The sequence below is a fragment of the Haliotis rufescens genome, unplaced genomic scaffold (genome assembly GCF_023055435.1).
Source record: "Haliotis rufescens isolate VD_foot unplaced genomic scaffold, xgHalRufe1.0.p SCAF_6, whole genome shotgun sequence".
Taxonomy (NCBI): domain Eukaryota; kingdom Metazoa; phylum Mollusca; class Gastropoda; order Lepetellida; family Haliotidae; genus Haliotis; species Haliotis rufescens.
Window position 1 is genome coordinate 11,953,215 of NW_025964334.1, and position 19,032 is coordinate 11,972,246.

At 39.5% G+C, this 19,032-nt stretch overlaps 2 protein-coding genes and 1 non-coding gene across 4 annotated transcripts; 1 reads left to right on the forward strand and 2 right to left on the reverse strand.

Moving 5' to 3' along the window:
* Positions 1-1,181: 1,181 nt before the first annotated feature.
* Positions 1,182-1,904, reverse strand: LOC125374708. Its single transcript, XM_048385972.1, has one exon. The coding sequence runs from the start codon at positions 1,902-1,904 to the stop codon at positions 1,182-1,184; it is 723 nt and encodes a 240-aa protein (XP_048241929.1).
* A 2,058-nt stretch (positions 1,905-3,962) lies between these two features.
* Positions 3,963-9,099, forward strand: LOC125371602. 2 transcript variants are annotated; one of them, XM_046482854.2, is made up of 4 exons: positions 3,963-4,082; positions 5,841-5,907; positions 6,972-7,258; positions 7,732-9,099. In XM_046482854.2, the coding sequence occupies exons 2-4, from the start codon at positions 5,842-5,844 to the stop codon at positions 8,264-8,266; spliced, it is 888 nt and encodes a 295-aa protein (XP_046338810.2). In that variant the 5' UTR covers positions 3,963-4,082; position 5,841; the 3' UTR covers positions 8,267-9,099. The 2 variants fall into 2 exon arrangements, with proteins under 2 accessions (XP_046338810.2, XP_046338811.2); XM_046482855.2 differs by having other exon boundaries at positions 3,970-4,095.
* A 2,022-nt stretch (positions 9,100-11,121) lies between these two features.
* Trnas-gcu lies at positions 11,122-11,203 on the reverse strand. Its single transcript has one exon. It is a non-coding gene; the product is annotated as a tRNA-Ser (tRNA).
* Between the last annotated feature and the right edge of the window lie 7,829 nt (positions 11,204-19,032).

Consider the following 19,032-nt stretch of genomic DNA (forward strand, 5'->3'; position numbering starts at 1 on the left):
AAGTACCATCTTTGAACGTCTTTTTTGTAAGGGACGGGAACGAACCACAGACTTTTCACTCCCCGGGCAGACGTTCTATCCACTTCACCACGGAGCCGGTCAAATATATATATATATATATATATATATATATATATATATATATATGCTTTAATCTACACAAAAGACATGAAGATATGAAATAGAAAATGTTTAAATTTATTTCAAATGATAACGACACTGTTCGTGCATTTACAATAACGGTAAATGCATAAGGTGAAGCAGACATAAACTATCACAAGCAATATTGTTAAAAGCGATGTATATATATCAATAGGGTCGGATGAAAACAATTTATTTTCTTTTTTAAATGGACACCACCACAATTGCATTAATGATACTTCCACATAGTTCACATAGTAAATATGACACAGGATTATCTTCTCTCCAATACAAAAACATATAACGACACTATTCGTGTATTTACAAAAACAATGCATGCATAAGGCGAAGAAGATATAAACGCTCAAACGACAGTCATAATATTAAAAGTGACATGTATGAACGGGGTCAGATATAAAACAATAAATTGTTTTAATGGTGCTGACATGTTCACAAAATGAATATGACAATTGTACTCTGCATCAAAGGAGCATCTTCTCCCGAATACAAAACATACCATAACAGGTCATTTTATATTGCGCATATTTCCCCACCGCACAGGGGCATGCTCAAGGGGTTTTTTTTTACCCCGGTCACTTTGTCAGTGTGTACGCTGCAATCATACTCAGCTCCTTGGGGAGTATACAACCCACGTTACCTGTAAGGCGCTAGGTTAACAAACTACATTTGCCATCTCATCCTACCGGGTACCCATTCACTGTTGGGTGAACAGAGGCACATTTCGAACAAAGTCACTTGTCCAAGAAGACACCACATGTGGTACATGTGCTTCAGTGTGGGGACGGACCGAAGCCCTAGAAACTCTCAGGAGCCAAACTGCCGAAACACGTTCACCCATCCATATAAGGACTCTCCGAATAGAATCAGGAATACTAACAGAATAACAGTGAAATGGTTTCCACTCAGAATTTATATAAACTGTTAGGTAAATATCACGAATGCTAGGGACATGCTTGTAACAATGTCTGATATTTATGTCATTATTGATGTAGATATTACATCTAGGCCAATAAAAGCAATCACACATCCTCCAAGTGAAGCGATGGGTACATATTGGGTCTTGGGGTGATTTGGTTTCTTGCTTCATCAGTCCTTTGTCCATATGAAACCTTCACCCTCTGGGACACGCCATATCTGAATGTGACGGTGCCCTCTAGTGGCACTTGAACAGTGCGGTTGTCCATGTCAAACCTAAAATCCCCCATCCTACCTCCATTTCTGTCATTAACGTCATTAAGAACTGTTGCCACATCGTTTTCAACCACCTGCACAACTTTCTCCATGTTCCTCCTGTCCCGAATGACAGCAACCACCCTTCCCTTCAATTTGATGGCACTGGCGAATTCATAAGTTGCGCTTGTCTCCTCCACCTCCAGCTGGGCTATCGTCAGTTTCCCACTCTTGGAGGATATCGTTGTGTCCACAGACCAAGCCTTCTTCCTGCTGACAACGCTGTTTTCGTCAGTTCCCACGTGAATGCTGTTTCCGAAACTAGCAGTCGCCATCTGTTTCTTCCTCGCATTCGGGGATTCCTCTCCAGCATTCATTCGTGACATTTCTTCCGGGAGGTCCATTTCAATCCCAGTATTCGCGTGCTTGCTGTAGCCTTTGGTCAGCTTGATGCTAGCGGTGGATATTGTGTCCTGTTCCGTTTTGAAACTGTGTGTCTGGTCATTTTCGGTCGCATTGTCGTACTCCGATTCAATGACCACTTTGGTGCCAGACTGTTTATCCGGCTGCATCTTATATTCAGTTTCCAAGACCGTCGTCTTCACGTTTTCCCACTTTATCTCAATGTCTGCGTATTTAAGTTTCAGTTTGGGTCTAAACAGCCTTGCGAAAAAGCCTGTACTGGTGTTCAAGTAATTAGTCCAAGCCCATATTCTGAAAACTTCTAATAGATCAACGATTTTGGGATTCATGATGGTGATGTATCCAGACCGTCGTACCGCTCCTCTCTCAACCTCAAAGTGAGCCGGGATTTGCTGCTCTCCGTCTTTTATACTGTTGATTTAGATGGGAAGAGGGGAATCACCTTTTGAAATTCCCGTGGTATCTTTTTTTAGCTCATACGTAATTTCAGTTTCCCCGGCTAAATGCAGCATTGGTTCATGTAGCCAATGGCAGAATAGTCTGGAGGAAAAATCAATAGTTAATCACTTGCAAATGCAGTAAGTCAAAATAGTGTTTTTTCCCGACCCGACCCGACCCCACTTATCCCCACCTTCATTGAAGTCAGCAATTCGAAAAAGCACCTCCATTCCTCTCTCTTTTAAACATGGAGCGCTTCAGTAAGAAGCGCGTTTCTATTCAAAGAATAGCTGCACGTGACACGAGGTCTCGATCATGTCTATTTATAACTCTTGGTTTTCCGAAGGTGATATCAAACAACGGGCTCTGTATCGCGACGTTCTCTTAATAGAACATGATCAATTCTTCACAAAGCGACGATAAGCATAATCTGTATTGCATCAGTGATCATTTACTATTTACAGAGAATCGTACCAGGTAAAATATTTTTCACATAATATTATTAAGTTTACATCAATACTATTTCTTCATTGATTGTGTAACGCTTCTTTGTGCTTTCTACTCATTTATATAAGCTGACACGCCGCGATAAAACTGGAATACTGTTAAAAGCGGCTTTAAACCCAACTCACTCACTCACTCTACTCCTTTAGAGAGAGTGAGTGAGTGAGTTGGGCGTGTCAGCTTAATGTTGGAGGAAAGACCGAAGTAATGCAGGTCTCAGACGTTTACCACTTCGGTGAAACTCACGAGCACGGGTATGGTGCTGACAAACATAGAAACATAAGAGAAGCGAACCGGGATTCGAACCCACAATCATAGGTTTCTGGCTGGCTCAAGGGACGCAACTCTGCACAGCGAATCGCGGCGCCTTAGACGACTGGGTCGCCCGTGCCCCCTAATATATGAAGTAAATATAGGCCATTTTGGTCAGACAAATCACAGTTGAAGGGCGGTCGGGTAGCCTAGTGGTTAAAGCGTTCGCTCGTCACGCCGAAGACCCGGGTTCGATTCCCGACATGGGTACAATGTGTGAAGCCCATTTCTGGTGTCCCCCGCCATGATATTGCTGGAATATTGCTAAAAGCGGCGTAAAAACATACTCACTCACTCACTCACTCACAGTTGAAAATGTTAATATTTACATGTAACAATATTACAGCGTGTTGTGTAACACAGTAATAAACAATATTCATATCCTATCCAATCTGCTGAGACCCATAAAGATCCGGGGTAGAATAGGTCTTCAGCAACCCATGCTTGCCGTAAAAGGCTACTATACTTGTCGTAAGAGGCGGGATCGGGTGGTCAGACTCACTGACTTGGTTGATGCATGTCATCATATCCAAATTGCGGGGCGGGGGTAGCCTAGTGGTTATATTGCTGGAATATTAATAAAAGCGGCGTAAAACCTCACTCACTCATATCCCAATTGCGTTGATCGATGTTCATGATGTCAATCACTGGATTGTTTGGTCCAGACTCGATTATTTACAGACCGCCGTCATATAGCTGGAATATTGCTGAGTGCGTCGTTAAACAACAACCACACAAACAATAAACTATATGCTTATCTTATCTGTATGTATGTATACATATATTTTGACATGGAAGGGGGGTAGCCAATGCTGTACACATGTAGTGCAATTACCCATTGAAATATATAGAGTGACCTGTACGCTGTGCCTGAACTCACCGAAAGGCAGTTGAGTGCAGCGACCTATCGAAAACCCGACTGCGCATGTCACATATCTAATTTTAGTCCCCGGGTCTTCCCCATGTTATGTTTACTCTACATAGACACACGTCTCCAGCTATTCCTGATACTGACAGCGATACAAATTATTACAGCATAAGATAAGTTCAACGAAGGCGGTTTCACCAGAAAGGTAGGCTTTCAAGGTAAAATAATCTACGTCATCATATCATAACTGATATTCGTATGTACTCAACACAAAAGTAATTATGATTCCGTTCTGTTTAGCCAAGTTGTGGAATTTCAGAAGCACATAACGCTATTTACACTGTTTGTTTTTTTATTAATGGGGTTTGGGATGTTTTGGGGGCGTAGAGAGTCCGTGAGAGACACAAAAACGTTTAAGTAATTTCATTGAATATAAAACAAATGTATTGTGTCATAGGTTTTGTGACGGCCATGTTTATCGCGAGTACTCTCGCTATAACGAGGGTTGTGGCGTCACACATACGTTGTAAATACTCAGATTTTGGCTTGCTTTTTAGATAAAGTTGTCTTTTATAAGTGAGTGAGATGTTTTACAGTTGTTCTTGTGATTAGCGAGAAAACTACGAATATTTCGTTAGCGTCCGAAAACACATAACACGGGGATGTATAATTTATTTTATATAATTACCGATTATATTCGTCAACCTCTGTATAACCTTGTAGATACACAGTTTGCTTTATCAATAACGCCTTGCGGTGGAAAACCTTTACAAGCAGCACGCCATGTTGACAAAGGCAACCCCCACCCCCATGATACTCCCTAAATAGCGCCCCACAACAGCTGACGACTTGACCATTATTATACATGTAGCTTGTGGGTTACAGGTGAGGTGAAATGGGGTTTAACGTCGCGTCCAAGATTATTACCGTGCATGTACGTGTGTGTGTTTGTGTGGCTGCTTGTACTAGTCCGGACTGATGCCGATTTATAGTGCTAGCTCACTGAGATACCACGCCGCAGTTTAACATGAATATCCCACTCAACACAGCATACTGACTCCGAGCCGACCAGTCCTTGTTTTAGCCCCTTAATGCCGAGCGCCAGACAGGGTAACAACAAGTACCATCTTTTAACGTCTTTTGGTATGACGCGGCCGGGGATCGAACTCCGGACCTTCCGCTCTCCGGGCTGACGCTCTACCACTAGACCACGGAGGCGGTTTGTGGGTTACATGTTTACGGCATTGATATCCCTGCTGTCCCTATTCTCTACATTCGCTTCGCCCAGTTGTGAAAGTATCGGAATATAATATCCCTCCTTTCCCTTCGTCCAATAGCGAAAGTATCGGAATATAATATCAAAAGTAAACCCTACTTATCAGCATACTTACAGTGTGATTACAGTTGTGAATAATGTGTTATTTTCACGTTATTGTTGTCATGTAAAGTGTTTTAATTGAGTGAGTTTAAGATTATGCCCAGATACTTAAAAAGAAAAATTGTAGGACAAAATGGGCGCGTCATGATGATCAGTGATTGTCATTGCCAATAAAAATCTTTTTTTATTTTTATCATTTTGTTTCGCGTCATATTAAGCATACTCCATAAAATGACATGTTTGACAACTGACATAATATAAGAGACGAGTTCTATGTGTTCCCAGTTGTGTTTTATTTATTATATTTTATTTTTTATTTTTTAAAATTATTTTATATTTTTAAATTTTAGTTATTATTATTATTATTATTATTAATTTATTTTTTTAGTTTTTTTAATTTATTTATTATTATTATTTTTATTTTATTTATTTATTTTTAAAAATAATTTATTTATTTTTTTTTGGGGGGGGGGAATAAATAGAAGGTGGTCGTCTCTCATCATTTCGAAAGCACAGTACTACCCCCATCCTTACTTTTGAGAAAAATGTGTCCCGAGATTTTTATGCAGTTGTGTTTACTTTCAGGATGGGAACATGCTGTAGTACAGCCGGTGTGGAACAAAATTACCTGAATATCCCTATGTCGTCAGGGGTGAGTTTACCGTGGTCTGTTTGATGTTTGACGATAGTCGTGTATACCAAAGAGACGGATCTACGGAGGGGGTTCAGGGTTGCGCACCACCTACGCCCTTTTTGAAGCGTACTGATCATTTTGTCTTCAGCAACCAATGCTTGTCGTAAGAGGCGACTAACGGGATCGGGTGGTCAGGCTCGTTAACTTGGTTGGTGCATGTGATCGTATCCCAATTGCCGTATATCGATGCTCATAATGTCAATCACTGGATTGTGTGGTCCAGACTCGATTATTTTCAAACCGCCGTCATACAGCAGGAATAGTGCGGTGGTAAACAACAAACAAACAAACATGTGACGTATAAAGAATATAACCAGATCATTTCCTGACATGCTTTCAACAAAAACAAGTAATTGACTCATTTCTTCCTGACAAAGGCAAATTGTTTCCCGAATTATGTGCAGGCTTTTATATTTTAAGTGAACCCTCCCCGCTTCCGTTTTCAATAAGGTGTATCCAGCTTGTAAAGAATGCATACCGGCAGGTTGTCACGACGTGAAGTGTAATATAGTTTCGACAATATCATAATTCAGTTAAACAGTAGCTATAAATATGGTTCAGTATATGTCTAGTGGACTCATTTCATTTCGTTCTTAATGTCGACCAATATATATTGGAAGTGTGTGGGGTGGGGGATGTAATTTTTGTTATAGAGAGGTATTTTTTCATTCACTTCAAAACACGAAATTCATTCAAGGGTCATAACTTATTTGTTTTGTAGTTTTATTTCGACCGCCTTCCAACGGTTTTAAGAAATACCATTCGTAAACCAACTAACATAACATTTTCGGTTTTTTTCATTGGTAGGCCTTAAAATGGAATAGAAGACCAACTTCATGCCATTTAATCTTCACCCGGGGCAGTGCAGCAGCCTAGTGGTTTAAGCGTTCGCTCGTCACACCGAAAGTCGCTGTTTGATTCTTCACATGCGTACACAAAGCAATGCCTGGCGTTCCCGACCGCGATAGTGCTGATATATTGCTAAAAGCGGCGTAAAACAGTAATCACACATCTTCTTTTAGGTCCAAGGAAGGGACAGCGGAGCGGTGACGGATCTGGAGACGCTGTTCAAGTCCTGGGCTTGGGAAAACTACTTGAGAAGTGCAACAGGGAAGAAACTCAAATTTCGAGAAGCTCAGATACAGCTTGTCTGGGATCATGTCAAGTTCAAGTCGGAGAAGCCGGTGTATACCCAGATTGACACCCCCACCCCCGGGGCCAGCCAGGGCGTTCCCAACACCGAGACCCAGGCAGTCTTCACATCAAGGTACCAGAACGACACAGGAGTGTCACAGACGCATGCCTTCAGGTGAGAGTGTTCACAAGATGGTCAGGTGTAATGGCTAGTCTGTGTATTCAGCATTGACCTTAATGTGGCCGTACATGGGCCAATGCACATCCCACAGGTCACAAGTCAGGTTAAGTAAAGCAACGCAATTTAGGTGGATGGGTGACCGCGTTCGCTAGCGTGACTGAGCTTTTTTTGGTTCGGTCCTTTCCCAAACTGAAGCAGATGTAGCACATGGTGTCTCCTTAGGCAAATGATTTTGTTCGAAATATGCCTCTGTTCACCCAGCACTAAAAGTGTCTGTCCGGTAGGAAGAGATGGTAATGTGACTGTTAACCTACAGCCTGATCCTGGGTTTCTCTAAAATGGTAAAGGTTTAAGATCTGCATCAGCTCAGGTCGTCCAACATTTAGCTGACTAACCGAAGTACTGCCAAAAGCGCCGCTATACTCAAGGCCCATCCACCCAATCACTCACTTTCTCAATGTTTACAGAGCCGAGAAGACTACAAGTGCTACTATAACAACAGCCGTAACTAAAGGGTTCGCAAAGGAAGGCAGCTTCGGTCTAGAGTTGTCTCTGCCTGCTGACGTCGCCAAGGCAACGATTGGTTTTGGTCTCAACTACACCGTGGAAACTGCCGAGGAGAATACCATCGAAAAGTCCATGACGTGGTCCACAGACACAACGGTGACGTCAGAACCGAACTCGGTCACTCTGGCAGAGCTTGAGATTGAGGAACAAACCTCGAACTGGACATTCGAGGTCAAGGTCATGATCAAAGGACGGATAACTGCAATTATCAAGGGTACCAAGGGTATAACATCTGTTGCCATGACGATTGATGGGGATGTCGCAACTATACTTGCAGATCGACGAGAACGAGCTGCAACATCTTTGCCCACAAATGTTGAAATAAAACATGGCAAGGTCACGTGGCCTGTGATGGGGAAATGTGACTTCCGGTTTGGCGTGTCCCAGAAAGTGAAAGTCTCGCCTGGAAAACAAATAGATAAAAAAGAGAAATGATTTTCAGAAACTGAATAGTTTTAAACCGTCACACAAGTGTGTAATACTATGAAGTTTATAGAGTGATACTGTTATATCATTGACTGTAGTTAGTAATGGCCTATAGTAGCTTTAGACAAACTTATAACCAAACAAAATCAACATTTTACATAATGATATGTGCTAGTTATGTTACTTGCCTTCAATATCAATGACTAGTGACCGTAATTACCTGTAATAATATATATATTCAATATAAAATTTAAACAATTAGAATAGAACGCTTTTAATAACCACACTATTTACTCTAGTTAGAATTATTTCTCTCTTGGTTCCGGAATTCATCCAAGCTCCACGAATGCTGTTTCGTGTCCTATATTTTCAAGTTAAACGTAATGGTCTAGTGGTACTTGAGATGCAAATGAAAATGAATTGAATATAAAGCAATAATTTTAGCCGTCTAAAAATACAACAACATAAGGGAAAAAAACTGATTCGCTCATATTGCCTGCCAATTCCACTTCCGGTTGCCCAATTCGCCCCGTCCGTGGAACTAAATACTGTCCAATAACATGTTTATGTTTCATGTGGTTGTATTTTTTCGTCGGAAAGATGTGCAATAAGCAAAAATAAGAAAACGATTTTTATAGTGATGTATGACAAATTTCCCTGGAAGCTCCTTCCGAACGTTCGCGTGTTGTTTGCATGTCTTATTATTCATAAATTAGGTTATTAATACATGTCGCATGTGCCTTGGTAACGCTGAAGAAATTATCAAATCGGTTTTTTTTATTTATTGTCATCAAGGTCATTTTAATGTAAGTAGATGAGCAATAAAATATGGGGTACACGTACATATTTGTTTATTGCAACTGGTTCACGTGTAGAGATTTTACTACACTTGTATTGCTTGTAAACTGTGATCTTCTCATACTCCATAACCCAGTGTTTTAGATTCACTTTTGACAAATACCCTGGACCAATTCCCCACCATAATTTAGATGCTGCAGGATCATAATGATTTGTGATTGGAACCAACGATCAATGTATCCTGGCAAGTCTAAGGGGCGCAACCTGGCATCTTATACGATTGAGTCACCAATGGCTTCATCGCTCGAATGTGAAAGACACTACAAACTGATCAACAACCATCAATAGGTCTAGTGGATAGCGTGTCTGTTCGGAGAGCGGAAGGTCAGTGGTTCTATGCCCTTGCCGCGTCGTACCAAGAGACCTTTAATGATGCTACTTGTTGTTGTTGACCTTTTTATGGGCATCGGGGGATAAAACGACTGCTCGGCGCGGACTCACTGCAATGTGTCTGAGTGATTTATCAATGTTCAACTGAGGCATGGTATCTCAGTGGGCTAATATTGTCCATCGCTTAACCATTCGGCCACCTCGTCAGCTGATATTGCGAAATGCAACGTCTGGTCTTTATGAGTACAGCCAATCGACCAAGGTGTAAGTGTTCAATACCCTCGTGCCCAGACGGCAGTCACACGTTTTCAACTTGACAGGTTTTGAAGGAAAGAACCTGGTTAATCACGCACCTGGCTCACTTTCACTCACAGATTCTATGTACAGGTACAGCCATGGAGGATGTATCTTTTCATCCTAGGAAACTATTTAGCAAAGTAGATACCGTTTGATGACCATCAATGTACAAAATCGTCTGTGTCTCGTAAAAAATGGTAAATGAAATGTATTTGCAAAATGAACTTGTCGACGAGGATGGGATTCGTACCCACGCGGGGAGACCTCAATGGATTAGCGGTCCATCGCCTTAACCACTCGGCCAAATCGTCAGTTAAAGAGGTACTGATCTAAAGCAATTCCCCGCGACTGGTTGTTGCCTTTGTTATTGTTTTTCCCCCGTAAGTACCCGGATGATACGCAACGCAACTGAGCGTGACCAGAGACTGGGCTACCGTCTGCAAGGACAGCTAAATATGCATTTTTGAACACTGATTGGTTAACTGTGATCGATAAAGATTTCGACAAATGGCGCATGTTAATTTATTTCTTCAGCCTAAACAAACAGACAAAAAGAACGGCGGCGCTCATTGGATGTCGTCATTTGGAAATACCCCAGATGGTTATAGTTTAAAAGTTTTGTACAGCTGCAGACAAGTGGGATATTGTTCCTTTTTGTGGATATTCACTGATACATTCCTCGAACAAGGAAGCTGCCTAAAATTATACACATAAATTTGGTAGGTTATAATTATGGTATTTGCATTTTGTTTTCATTCATTTGCTGTAGCATTGAACCGATTCGTTCTTGTTCCTCTACGTCTTGATGGGAAATTCTTCAATGCGCGATGGACGTTGTTTTCACAAGTCTTTTACTTTGTAAGCGTGTATATATTACCGTCAATTTGTCAATACCCTCGTGCCCAGACGGCAGTCACACGTTGTCAACTTGACAGGTTTGAAGGAAAGAACCTCGTTAATCACGCACCTGGATCACTTTCACTCACAGCTTCTATGTACAGGTACATCAATGGAGGATGTATCTTTTCATCCTAGGAGACTAATTAGCATAGAAGAAAAATGGGCTGTCATCATCAATACCGTTTGATGACCATCAATGTACAAAATCGTCTGTGTCTCGTGAAAAATGGTAAATGAAATGTATTTGCAAAATGAACATGTCGACGAGGATTTGTGATGAAATTGCAAGAAATCCACGTGCCAGGGGGGTAGTGACACGATTTCGCAAAGTTCAATTTATCGCCAGCCTAGTTTCAAGACAATCCGCCCGGCACTAACAACAAATCATTCTAAATCGCGACACATTGTCGTTTTTACGTTTTACACAGAATTGCTTGAGTTGACAAGATGAAAAAGCCATTTTCTGTAAAAGATACTGTCGACGAGGATGGGATTCGAACCCACGCGGGGAGACCCCAATGGATTAGCAGTCCATCGCCTTAACCACTCGGCCACCTCGTCAGCTGATATTGCGTAACGCAACGTCTGGTCTTTATGAGTACGGCCAATCGACCAAGGTGTAAGTGTTCAATACCCTCGTGCCCAGACGGCAGTCAAACGTTTTCAACTTGACAGGTTTGAAGGAAAGAACCTGGTTAATCACGCACCTGGCTCACTTTCACTCACAGATTCTATGTACAGGTACAGCAATGGAGGATGTATCTTTTCATCCTAGGAGACTAATTAGCAAAGAAGAAAAATGGGCTGCCATCATCAATACCGTTTGATGACCATCAATGTACAAAATCGTCTGTGTCTCGTGAAAAATGGTAAATGAAATGTATTTGCAAAATGAACTTGTCGACGAGGATGGGATTCGAACCCACGCGGGGATACCCCAATCTTGACAGGTTTGAAGGAAAGAACCTGGTAAATCACGCACCTGGCTCACTTTCACTCACAGATTCTATGTACAGGTACAGCCATGGAGGATGTATCTTTTCATCCTAGGAGGCTAATTAGCATAGAAGAAAAATGGGCTGCCATCATCAATACCGTTTGATGACCATCAATGTACAAAATCGTCTGTGTCTCGTGAAAAATGGTAAATGAAATGTATTTGCAAAATGAACTTGTCGACGAGGATGGGATTCGAACCCACGCGGGGATACCCCAATCTTGACAGGTTTGAAGGAAAGAACCTGGTAAATCACGCACCTGGCTCACTTTCACTCACAGATTCTATGTACAGGTACAGCCATGGAGGATGTATCTTTTCATCCTAGGAGACTAATTAGCATAGAAGAAAATGGGCTGCCATCATCAATACCGTTTGATGACCATCAATGTACAAAATCGTCTGTGTCTCGTGAAAAATGGTAAATGAAATGTATTTGCAAAATGAACTTGTCGACGAGGATGGGATTCGAACCCACGCGGGGATACCCCAATCTTGACAGGTTTGAAGGAAAGAACCTGGTAAATCACGCACCTGGCTCACTTTCACTCACAGATTCTATGTACAGGTACAGCCATGGAGGATGTATCTTTTCATCCTAGGAGACTAATTAGCATAGAAGAAAATGGGCTGCCATCATCAATACCGTTTGATGACCATCAATGTACAAAATCGTCTGTGTCTCGTGAAAAATGGTAAATGAAATGTATTTGCAAAATGAACTTGTCGACGAGGATGGGATTCGAATGGATTAGCAGTCCATCGACTTTTTTTTTTTTTTTTCTTGATAAAATTTATTCTCTTGAACGTATTACAGACGCAGACACTGCTGACACTGCCACCACAAAAATAAAAAGGTTATCACAGAAGTAGGGTGGCAGTGGATAACATTCCGATACTACAGACAGAAAATATGAGAAATAGTTTTTTTACATTTGATTATCTAAACACGTCTTTACATATACAAAAAGAGGAATGCAGATTGAACATGCTCTTTACACGTTACACGTTACATGTTTTATTCTAGAGGAGGTTTGAGAACAATCTCATTTCCATCTAATGTGATAAATGTATTGGTCATTATATATCTTTGAATAAAGATATGTAATTGATTCATTTTTGAATAGTGAAACAACAAAAAGCTGAAATGACGCTTAATCAAAGATTTGAAAAAAGCTTTCATGTGAAATGAGATTGTTTCCTGACTCATAATAACTCTTCTTTTAAATACAGCAATTCGATATATTGACAATACAATGTTCATGAAGGGTTTACATGACAACTTTTTTTTCTGGCAGGAATCCAAACAGTAACCAGAGGTATAATTGTCCAAGACTAAACCCTGAATCTTGACAAACATCTGTCAACATGTCAATTAATAGAGATTGCAAGGAAGATAACTCTTGGCAGAAGATAAACAAATGTAAAATGTCCTCTGTTTCATTTTGACACACAGGACAAACATCAGTGTTTGACAATCCAATTTTGCACAGTTTATCATATGTAAAGATAATATTGTGAGCAATTTTAAAATCCAACTGTATAGAGTCTGTTGATTTATCTTTCTGCCACACATTCAGCCAAATATCTTTCCAATTAATGTCCAAAGCAATATTATTCCAAAAAGAAATAGCAACTGGCTTTTTGAAGTGTTTTTGTCTGAATATTTCGTAGCAAAATTTAGCTGTTAAAACTTCAACTGACATGTCCTGTCCATCAATCGTGCAGAAGATGTCTCCCGAGGGAAGGTTTTTGCCAACATCAGACAAAATGATATTTTTCCATTCTGATGGAAGCGCGTATAAAATGATTGCATAGCATTGTTGTATAGTGCTAATGTCCATTTCAGGTAAAGTATCATGTACAATGTCTACAATAATTTGTAAGGACATGAATTTTGGAATAACTTCAAAACAAATATGTTTAATACAAATAATTCCACTTGAAATAAACGATTGAAACATTAGAGTTTTTCCATTGAAAGTAATTAATGGATTTTTGAAGAGTGGTTGATTCATGATATCATCTACATTTTGAAGCAAGGGTCCTTTTCCACCGGTAATTTCATTCCATGCAGATAATAGCTCAGCATAAAATGGGCTTAAGTCTTGTAAATTACCCCTATTATGTTCAAGAGCTAAAACATGAATTCCCAAGTTCATTTTCAGAAGATGTGACATAAAATATAGCATTGTTTGTTTCCAAATACATTTAAGCTGGGAATAAGCAAAAGCCCTCAGCAACTTAAGTCTCAGTGCATACTTTTTAAAACACAACTTTGGTATATTCAGACCACCATCTAAACAAACACCAATACAGGTATCTGATGTTATTTTGGCAGTTTTATTGTGCCACAAAAATTTACTAAACATCTGAGTAAATCTATGCTCAACCCATTGTGGGACAGGTAGTACAGTAAACGCATACCGTAAGCGGGAACTCATAAGGATATTTATTACAGTTGCTCTACCCTGTAGAGTAAGTTGTCTATGTAACCATGAATTTAACAATGTTTGAATTTTGTCCATTTTCTTTCTCCAATTCAACGTTTCACACATTGCTTTATCCTTGCGAAATAGATGTCTAATATTTCAACACAACCTTTTTTTATTTTAACCGGGACGTTGATTGAACAGTCACGAAGGTTATTTTTACCCAATAACAAAACTTCTGATTTTTCTATGTTGATTTTTGCTCCCGTTCCTTCACAGTATGAGTTAACTGTGCTAAATGTTTCTTCGACGGAGTTGATATCTGAAACAGTGATTGAAGTGTCATCAGCATGTTGATATATCAAAGAATAAATGTCATTGTTGATACTTATTCCATGGATTTCAGGATTGTTCTTAACTAGGAGATTAAGTGGCTCTGACACCAAAACGTACAGCATGGAGCTCATTGGATCTCCTTGACGAAAACCACGAGTTAAGGGAAAATAAGGCGTCAAATGGCCATTGCATTTAACAGAACTATGTATGTCAGTTTAGAGAATTTTAATCCATGAAATGAAGAAATCCCCAAAGTTAAATTTTCTGAGAATTTAAAATAAGTATTGATTTGAGACCCTGTCAAAAGTTTCTCTTGATCTATTTTGATGAGATATGAATCATCATCATCACGATTATTTACAATGTCAATAACATCTCTTACGGAGTGAAGGTTATTAGCTATGTCTTTTCCTGGTACACAGCAAGATTGTTCAGGGGAGACAATTGAGGACATGACAGTTCGTAATCTTAATGACAACACTCTGGATATTAGTTTACAATCTACATTTATCAATGAAATAGGCCTGTAACATTTAATGTCTCTCTTGTCACCTTTCTTTTTATAAACTAAACTAATTATACTCTTTTTCATGGTATGTGAAAGACTGTTTTCTTTGTGTACACAATCAAAAACTTGTATGAAGAAGGGGCATAAAATGTGCCAAAACTTCAAATAAAACTCAACTGTTAGACCATCTGGGCCTGGTGATTTATTTGTCTGCATACCTTTGAGTGCCACGGTTAGCTCATTCTGAGAAATATGTACTTCGCATGAATTCCTCTCATCCTCGGAAAGCTTGTCTTTGATATTATTAACAATGTCCTGTTGTTTTTCTAAATTACAGTGTTCAGCAGTGAATAAAGAGGAGTAAAATTGTTGAGCAGTATCCAAGATATCCTCTGTGTTGTTGGCTATTGTACCATCTCCTCTGAATAATTCTTTGATCGAGTTACCCTGCTGTTTTGTTTTTTCTAAATTTAAAAAGTATGAGGTATTTCTGTCGGAATCTAGCGTCCACTGTGCCTTTGACCTGAGAATGGCTCCTTTGCATTTGTTAATCTCGTATGTCTCCAGCTCATTTTCTATTGATTGTAGAACAGAAGATACATAGCCAGGAATGGAGGATATCTTATGATATTCTATTCTAAGCTTATTTTGAATTTTAAAATAATCCGCTTTTTCGTGATTGCTTTTTTTAGATGCATAAGACCTGGAAAACCTTTTGAACTGATATTTTAAGTTATCCCACCATATCAATGGTTCAGCTTTAAGTAAAGGACACCCTTTTGCCTCTTCTATTATTTCAGTGATCTTTTGACAGAATGTGCAATCGTCAAGAAGCTGATTATTAAAACTCCATACACCAGGACCCCTTTCTATAGTAGAAAAGTCTAACCTTGATACAACAATATTGTGATCACTCACAGAGGAATATCTAATGTAACAGTTGATAACATTTGAAATAAGGTTTCTTGAAACAAATATCAGATCAATCCGAGATTGTTTAATAACTCCTAATACAGACTGTATTCGAGAAAACTCTTTTTTGTCATAGTTCTTGTACCGCCATATATCAATTAAGTTGTTTTTGTGAAGAAAGGTGTTTAAAACATTACTACTTTGGATGTTAAACGTTGTGTTATTGGGACCTTTATCAAGAGAAGGATCAAGAATTTCATTAAAATCTCCAGCGCAAATTAAATGCTCATGATTAACCCATTTCCTTAAATTATTGAAAAATAGTATTCTCTCTCTAGGATCGTTTGGGGCATACACATTTAATAAAATCACTGTTTTATCTTCAATAGATAGAGACGCCTTTAATGGTCTTCCATCATTCTCTTTTTCAAGTATTGCCACCTTTTGTTCAAAGTCAGGAGAGATCAAAAGAGCAATCCCTTTTCTATTATTACCAGCATTAGAGTATAAAATTGTTCCTGGCCATAAATATTTATATTTTTCAATGAATTCATCAGACCAAAAGGTCTCTTGCAAAAAGGCAATATTGACGTGGGAGTTCGTTAGTAGAGAGAATACATTTTGCATTTTAGTGACATCACGGAGTCCATTCACATTCCATGACCATGTTGTGACCATTGCAAATATAAGTATGAAATGTATGTACAAAAACATTGTTAGTTTATAAACCATTCTCAGACACGCCAGAAATTTCTCGTCGATCATTAACCTTTTCTTCTTTCTTCTTCTTTTGTTCATCCTTTTTACTTTCTCTCAATTTATTTTTTAAGTCATTGTTCTGAAGTACACATTCTGTGATCTTGGGTTGTAGTTTATTTCTTCTTCCTCTTTTCTTCGACGATTTGTTCCATTTAGAAGGTGCTATATTTTTATGTCCGTCTTGAGGAAACTTCTATCTCATTGTCTTATCATCACTCTCCATGTCATCTACAACACGGTTATTTGTACAAGGAATTTCAGAGGCTTCATGAAGTTTTTCCTCTTCATTTTCTTCTCCTTTTCCCTCCTTTGGTCCATCTTTGTTTCTTTTCTTTTCTTCAGGTTCAAAGTCCTCAACAGATGTATCATCGTTATCCAAAGGATCTTCATCCCATGACCTTTCAGGGGCTAGTTCCTTTTCTAGCTCCGACTCCTCTGACATGCTGTACTGATCGTTGTCTTCCTCGTCTAGGAAACAGCTGCAGCTACCAATAGGTAGAGAGCACAGCTCACAACTACATGTACGTTTAAGTGTTCTTTCTGTGTTGCAGTTTTTGGCAATGTGGCCAGCGACGCGCACATACCTTGTACCATCAAAAATGCTGGTGCCTTTCAGGGTCCTGTGTTTAATATCACTTTTCAAAGTGATACCCCTTTTGATCAGCATGTTTTCAATTTCCTCATCATCAATGTAGGGTGGAAGGTGTAGGAATGACACTACGACGCTTTCACTATGAAGTAACCTGAAGTTAATCGGTGTACCTCCTATTTTCAAGTCATCAGTTTCTGCAAGAATCCTTGCTTTATTACTGTCTGGGACAGTGACATCATAGCATTCTGTTCCTTTCAGAACGCACGCCCATACATCGGACACATATTCCAATAGCGCACAAGATAATATACTAGCACTAATCACTTTGTTGTTACCAACATTCACTTCAATAGTGCAATCTTTCATGTATTTTCTCTTTGGTGTCCGCCATTTTGAACCCAGCGAGCGTGGGAGATTCAAAGACAACCAAAGTCAATAGCATGCACAAACGTGCATGCAAATGTTTAAGGTCTTCACACAACTACATATCAAAGTGTTGCCTACCTTGTAAGCGTAAATCTGGTATTCTACGGAACTTGTGAACGATTTAATCTGAGAATCTGTGTTGCTCGATCGTAAGCACGTCCACACACCTCCGTAGCAAGGGAGGTAACCTCAGTCCATCGCCTTAACCACTCGGCCACCTCGTCAGTTAATTTAACGTATTGTCACGTTTGATTTTTATTATCTGTATTTATATGGGACACTTTGTTGTGATGAAATTGCAAGAAATCCACGTGCCAGGGGGGTAGTGACACGATTTCGCAAAGTTCAATTTATCGCCAGCCTAGTTTCAAGACAATCCGCCCTCCTACAGTCGTCTGAAATGGCACTAACAATAAATCATTCTAAATCGCGACACATTGTCGTTTTTACGTTTTACAGAGACAAAACGAGTTGTCAAGAGTTGACAAGATGAAAACGCCATTTTCTGTAAAAGATACTGTCGACGAGGATGGGATTCGAACCCACGCGGGCCCACGAGTGGCCGATTGTAAGATATCCGAGGATGAGTTTCGTTTAGTGCTGTCGGAACTCACCAAATACAACGCAATGAAGCAGGAGATTCGATCATAATCTCATAAGACCAGTGGTATTAGCGAAGACAAGAAAAAAAAAGTTCATAGAACAGGGGAGGCAACAAGCGCGTCAATTATGCCGTGCCAAAACCAAAGAACTGGTTGGAGATTAAAAATAGATTGCTTACTATCGTTAGATCACATTTAGACAAATGCTTACATAAATATATATAATAATGGAGACAACAATTGAAAAAGCTATTAAATGGAGAGAATTACCACAAGGTTTTTATTATATCAGTGATGTCAAACCAACCAAATACGATTATCAATTGTTTCTTATCAATTTACAAGAAGAGTGTAATTATATAGTCTGGTCTCCTAGTAAAATGAACGAAGAACTTAAAAAAATGTTGAATATTGCTTTATTGATAACAATAATAAAGAATATTTTTATTACCATTTAGGCTCATCTAAAGCAATGATTGGCCCCAGGTATTGCTGAGCTAGAGCCAATTTAACTTAATCTCATGACTATCATTGAATCGCATGATCATTTACACATAAAAAATTCCCCCCTGTAGTAGCAGTATAGGTATATAAATCCGTCTCCAGTGGAGTTGCGGCAGAACCCCCATTACCTATACTACTCGGGGAGACCCCAATGGATTAGCAGTCCATCGCCTTAACCACTCGGCCACCTCGTCAGTTAATTTAAGGTGTTGTCACGTTTGATTTTTATTATCTGTATTAATATGGGACACTCTGTTGTGATGAAATTGCAAGAAATCCACGTGCCAGGGGGTTAGTGACACGATTTCGCAAAGTTCAATTT

Bases quoted from the DNA above. Each gene is read 5' to 3' on its own strand.
- LOC125374708 (XM_048385972.1), bottom strand. From the start codon at position 1,904: ATGCAGCCGGATAAACAGTCTGGCACCAAAGTGGTCATTGAATCGGAG.
- LOC125371602 (XM_046482854.2), top strand. From the start codon at position 5,842: ATGGGAACATGCTGTAGTACAGCCGGTGTGGAACAAAATTACCTGAAT. The intron at 5,908-6,971 runs GTGAGTTTACCG...ATCTTCTTTTAG, and splicing joins ATATCCCTATGTCGTCAGGG to GTCCAAGGAAGGGACAGCGG. The intron at 7,259-7,731 runs GTGAGAGTGTTC...CAATGTTTACAG, and splicing joins TCACAGACGCATGCCTTCAG to AGCCGAGAAGACTACAAGTG.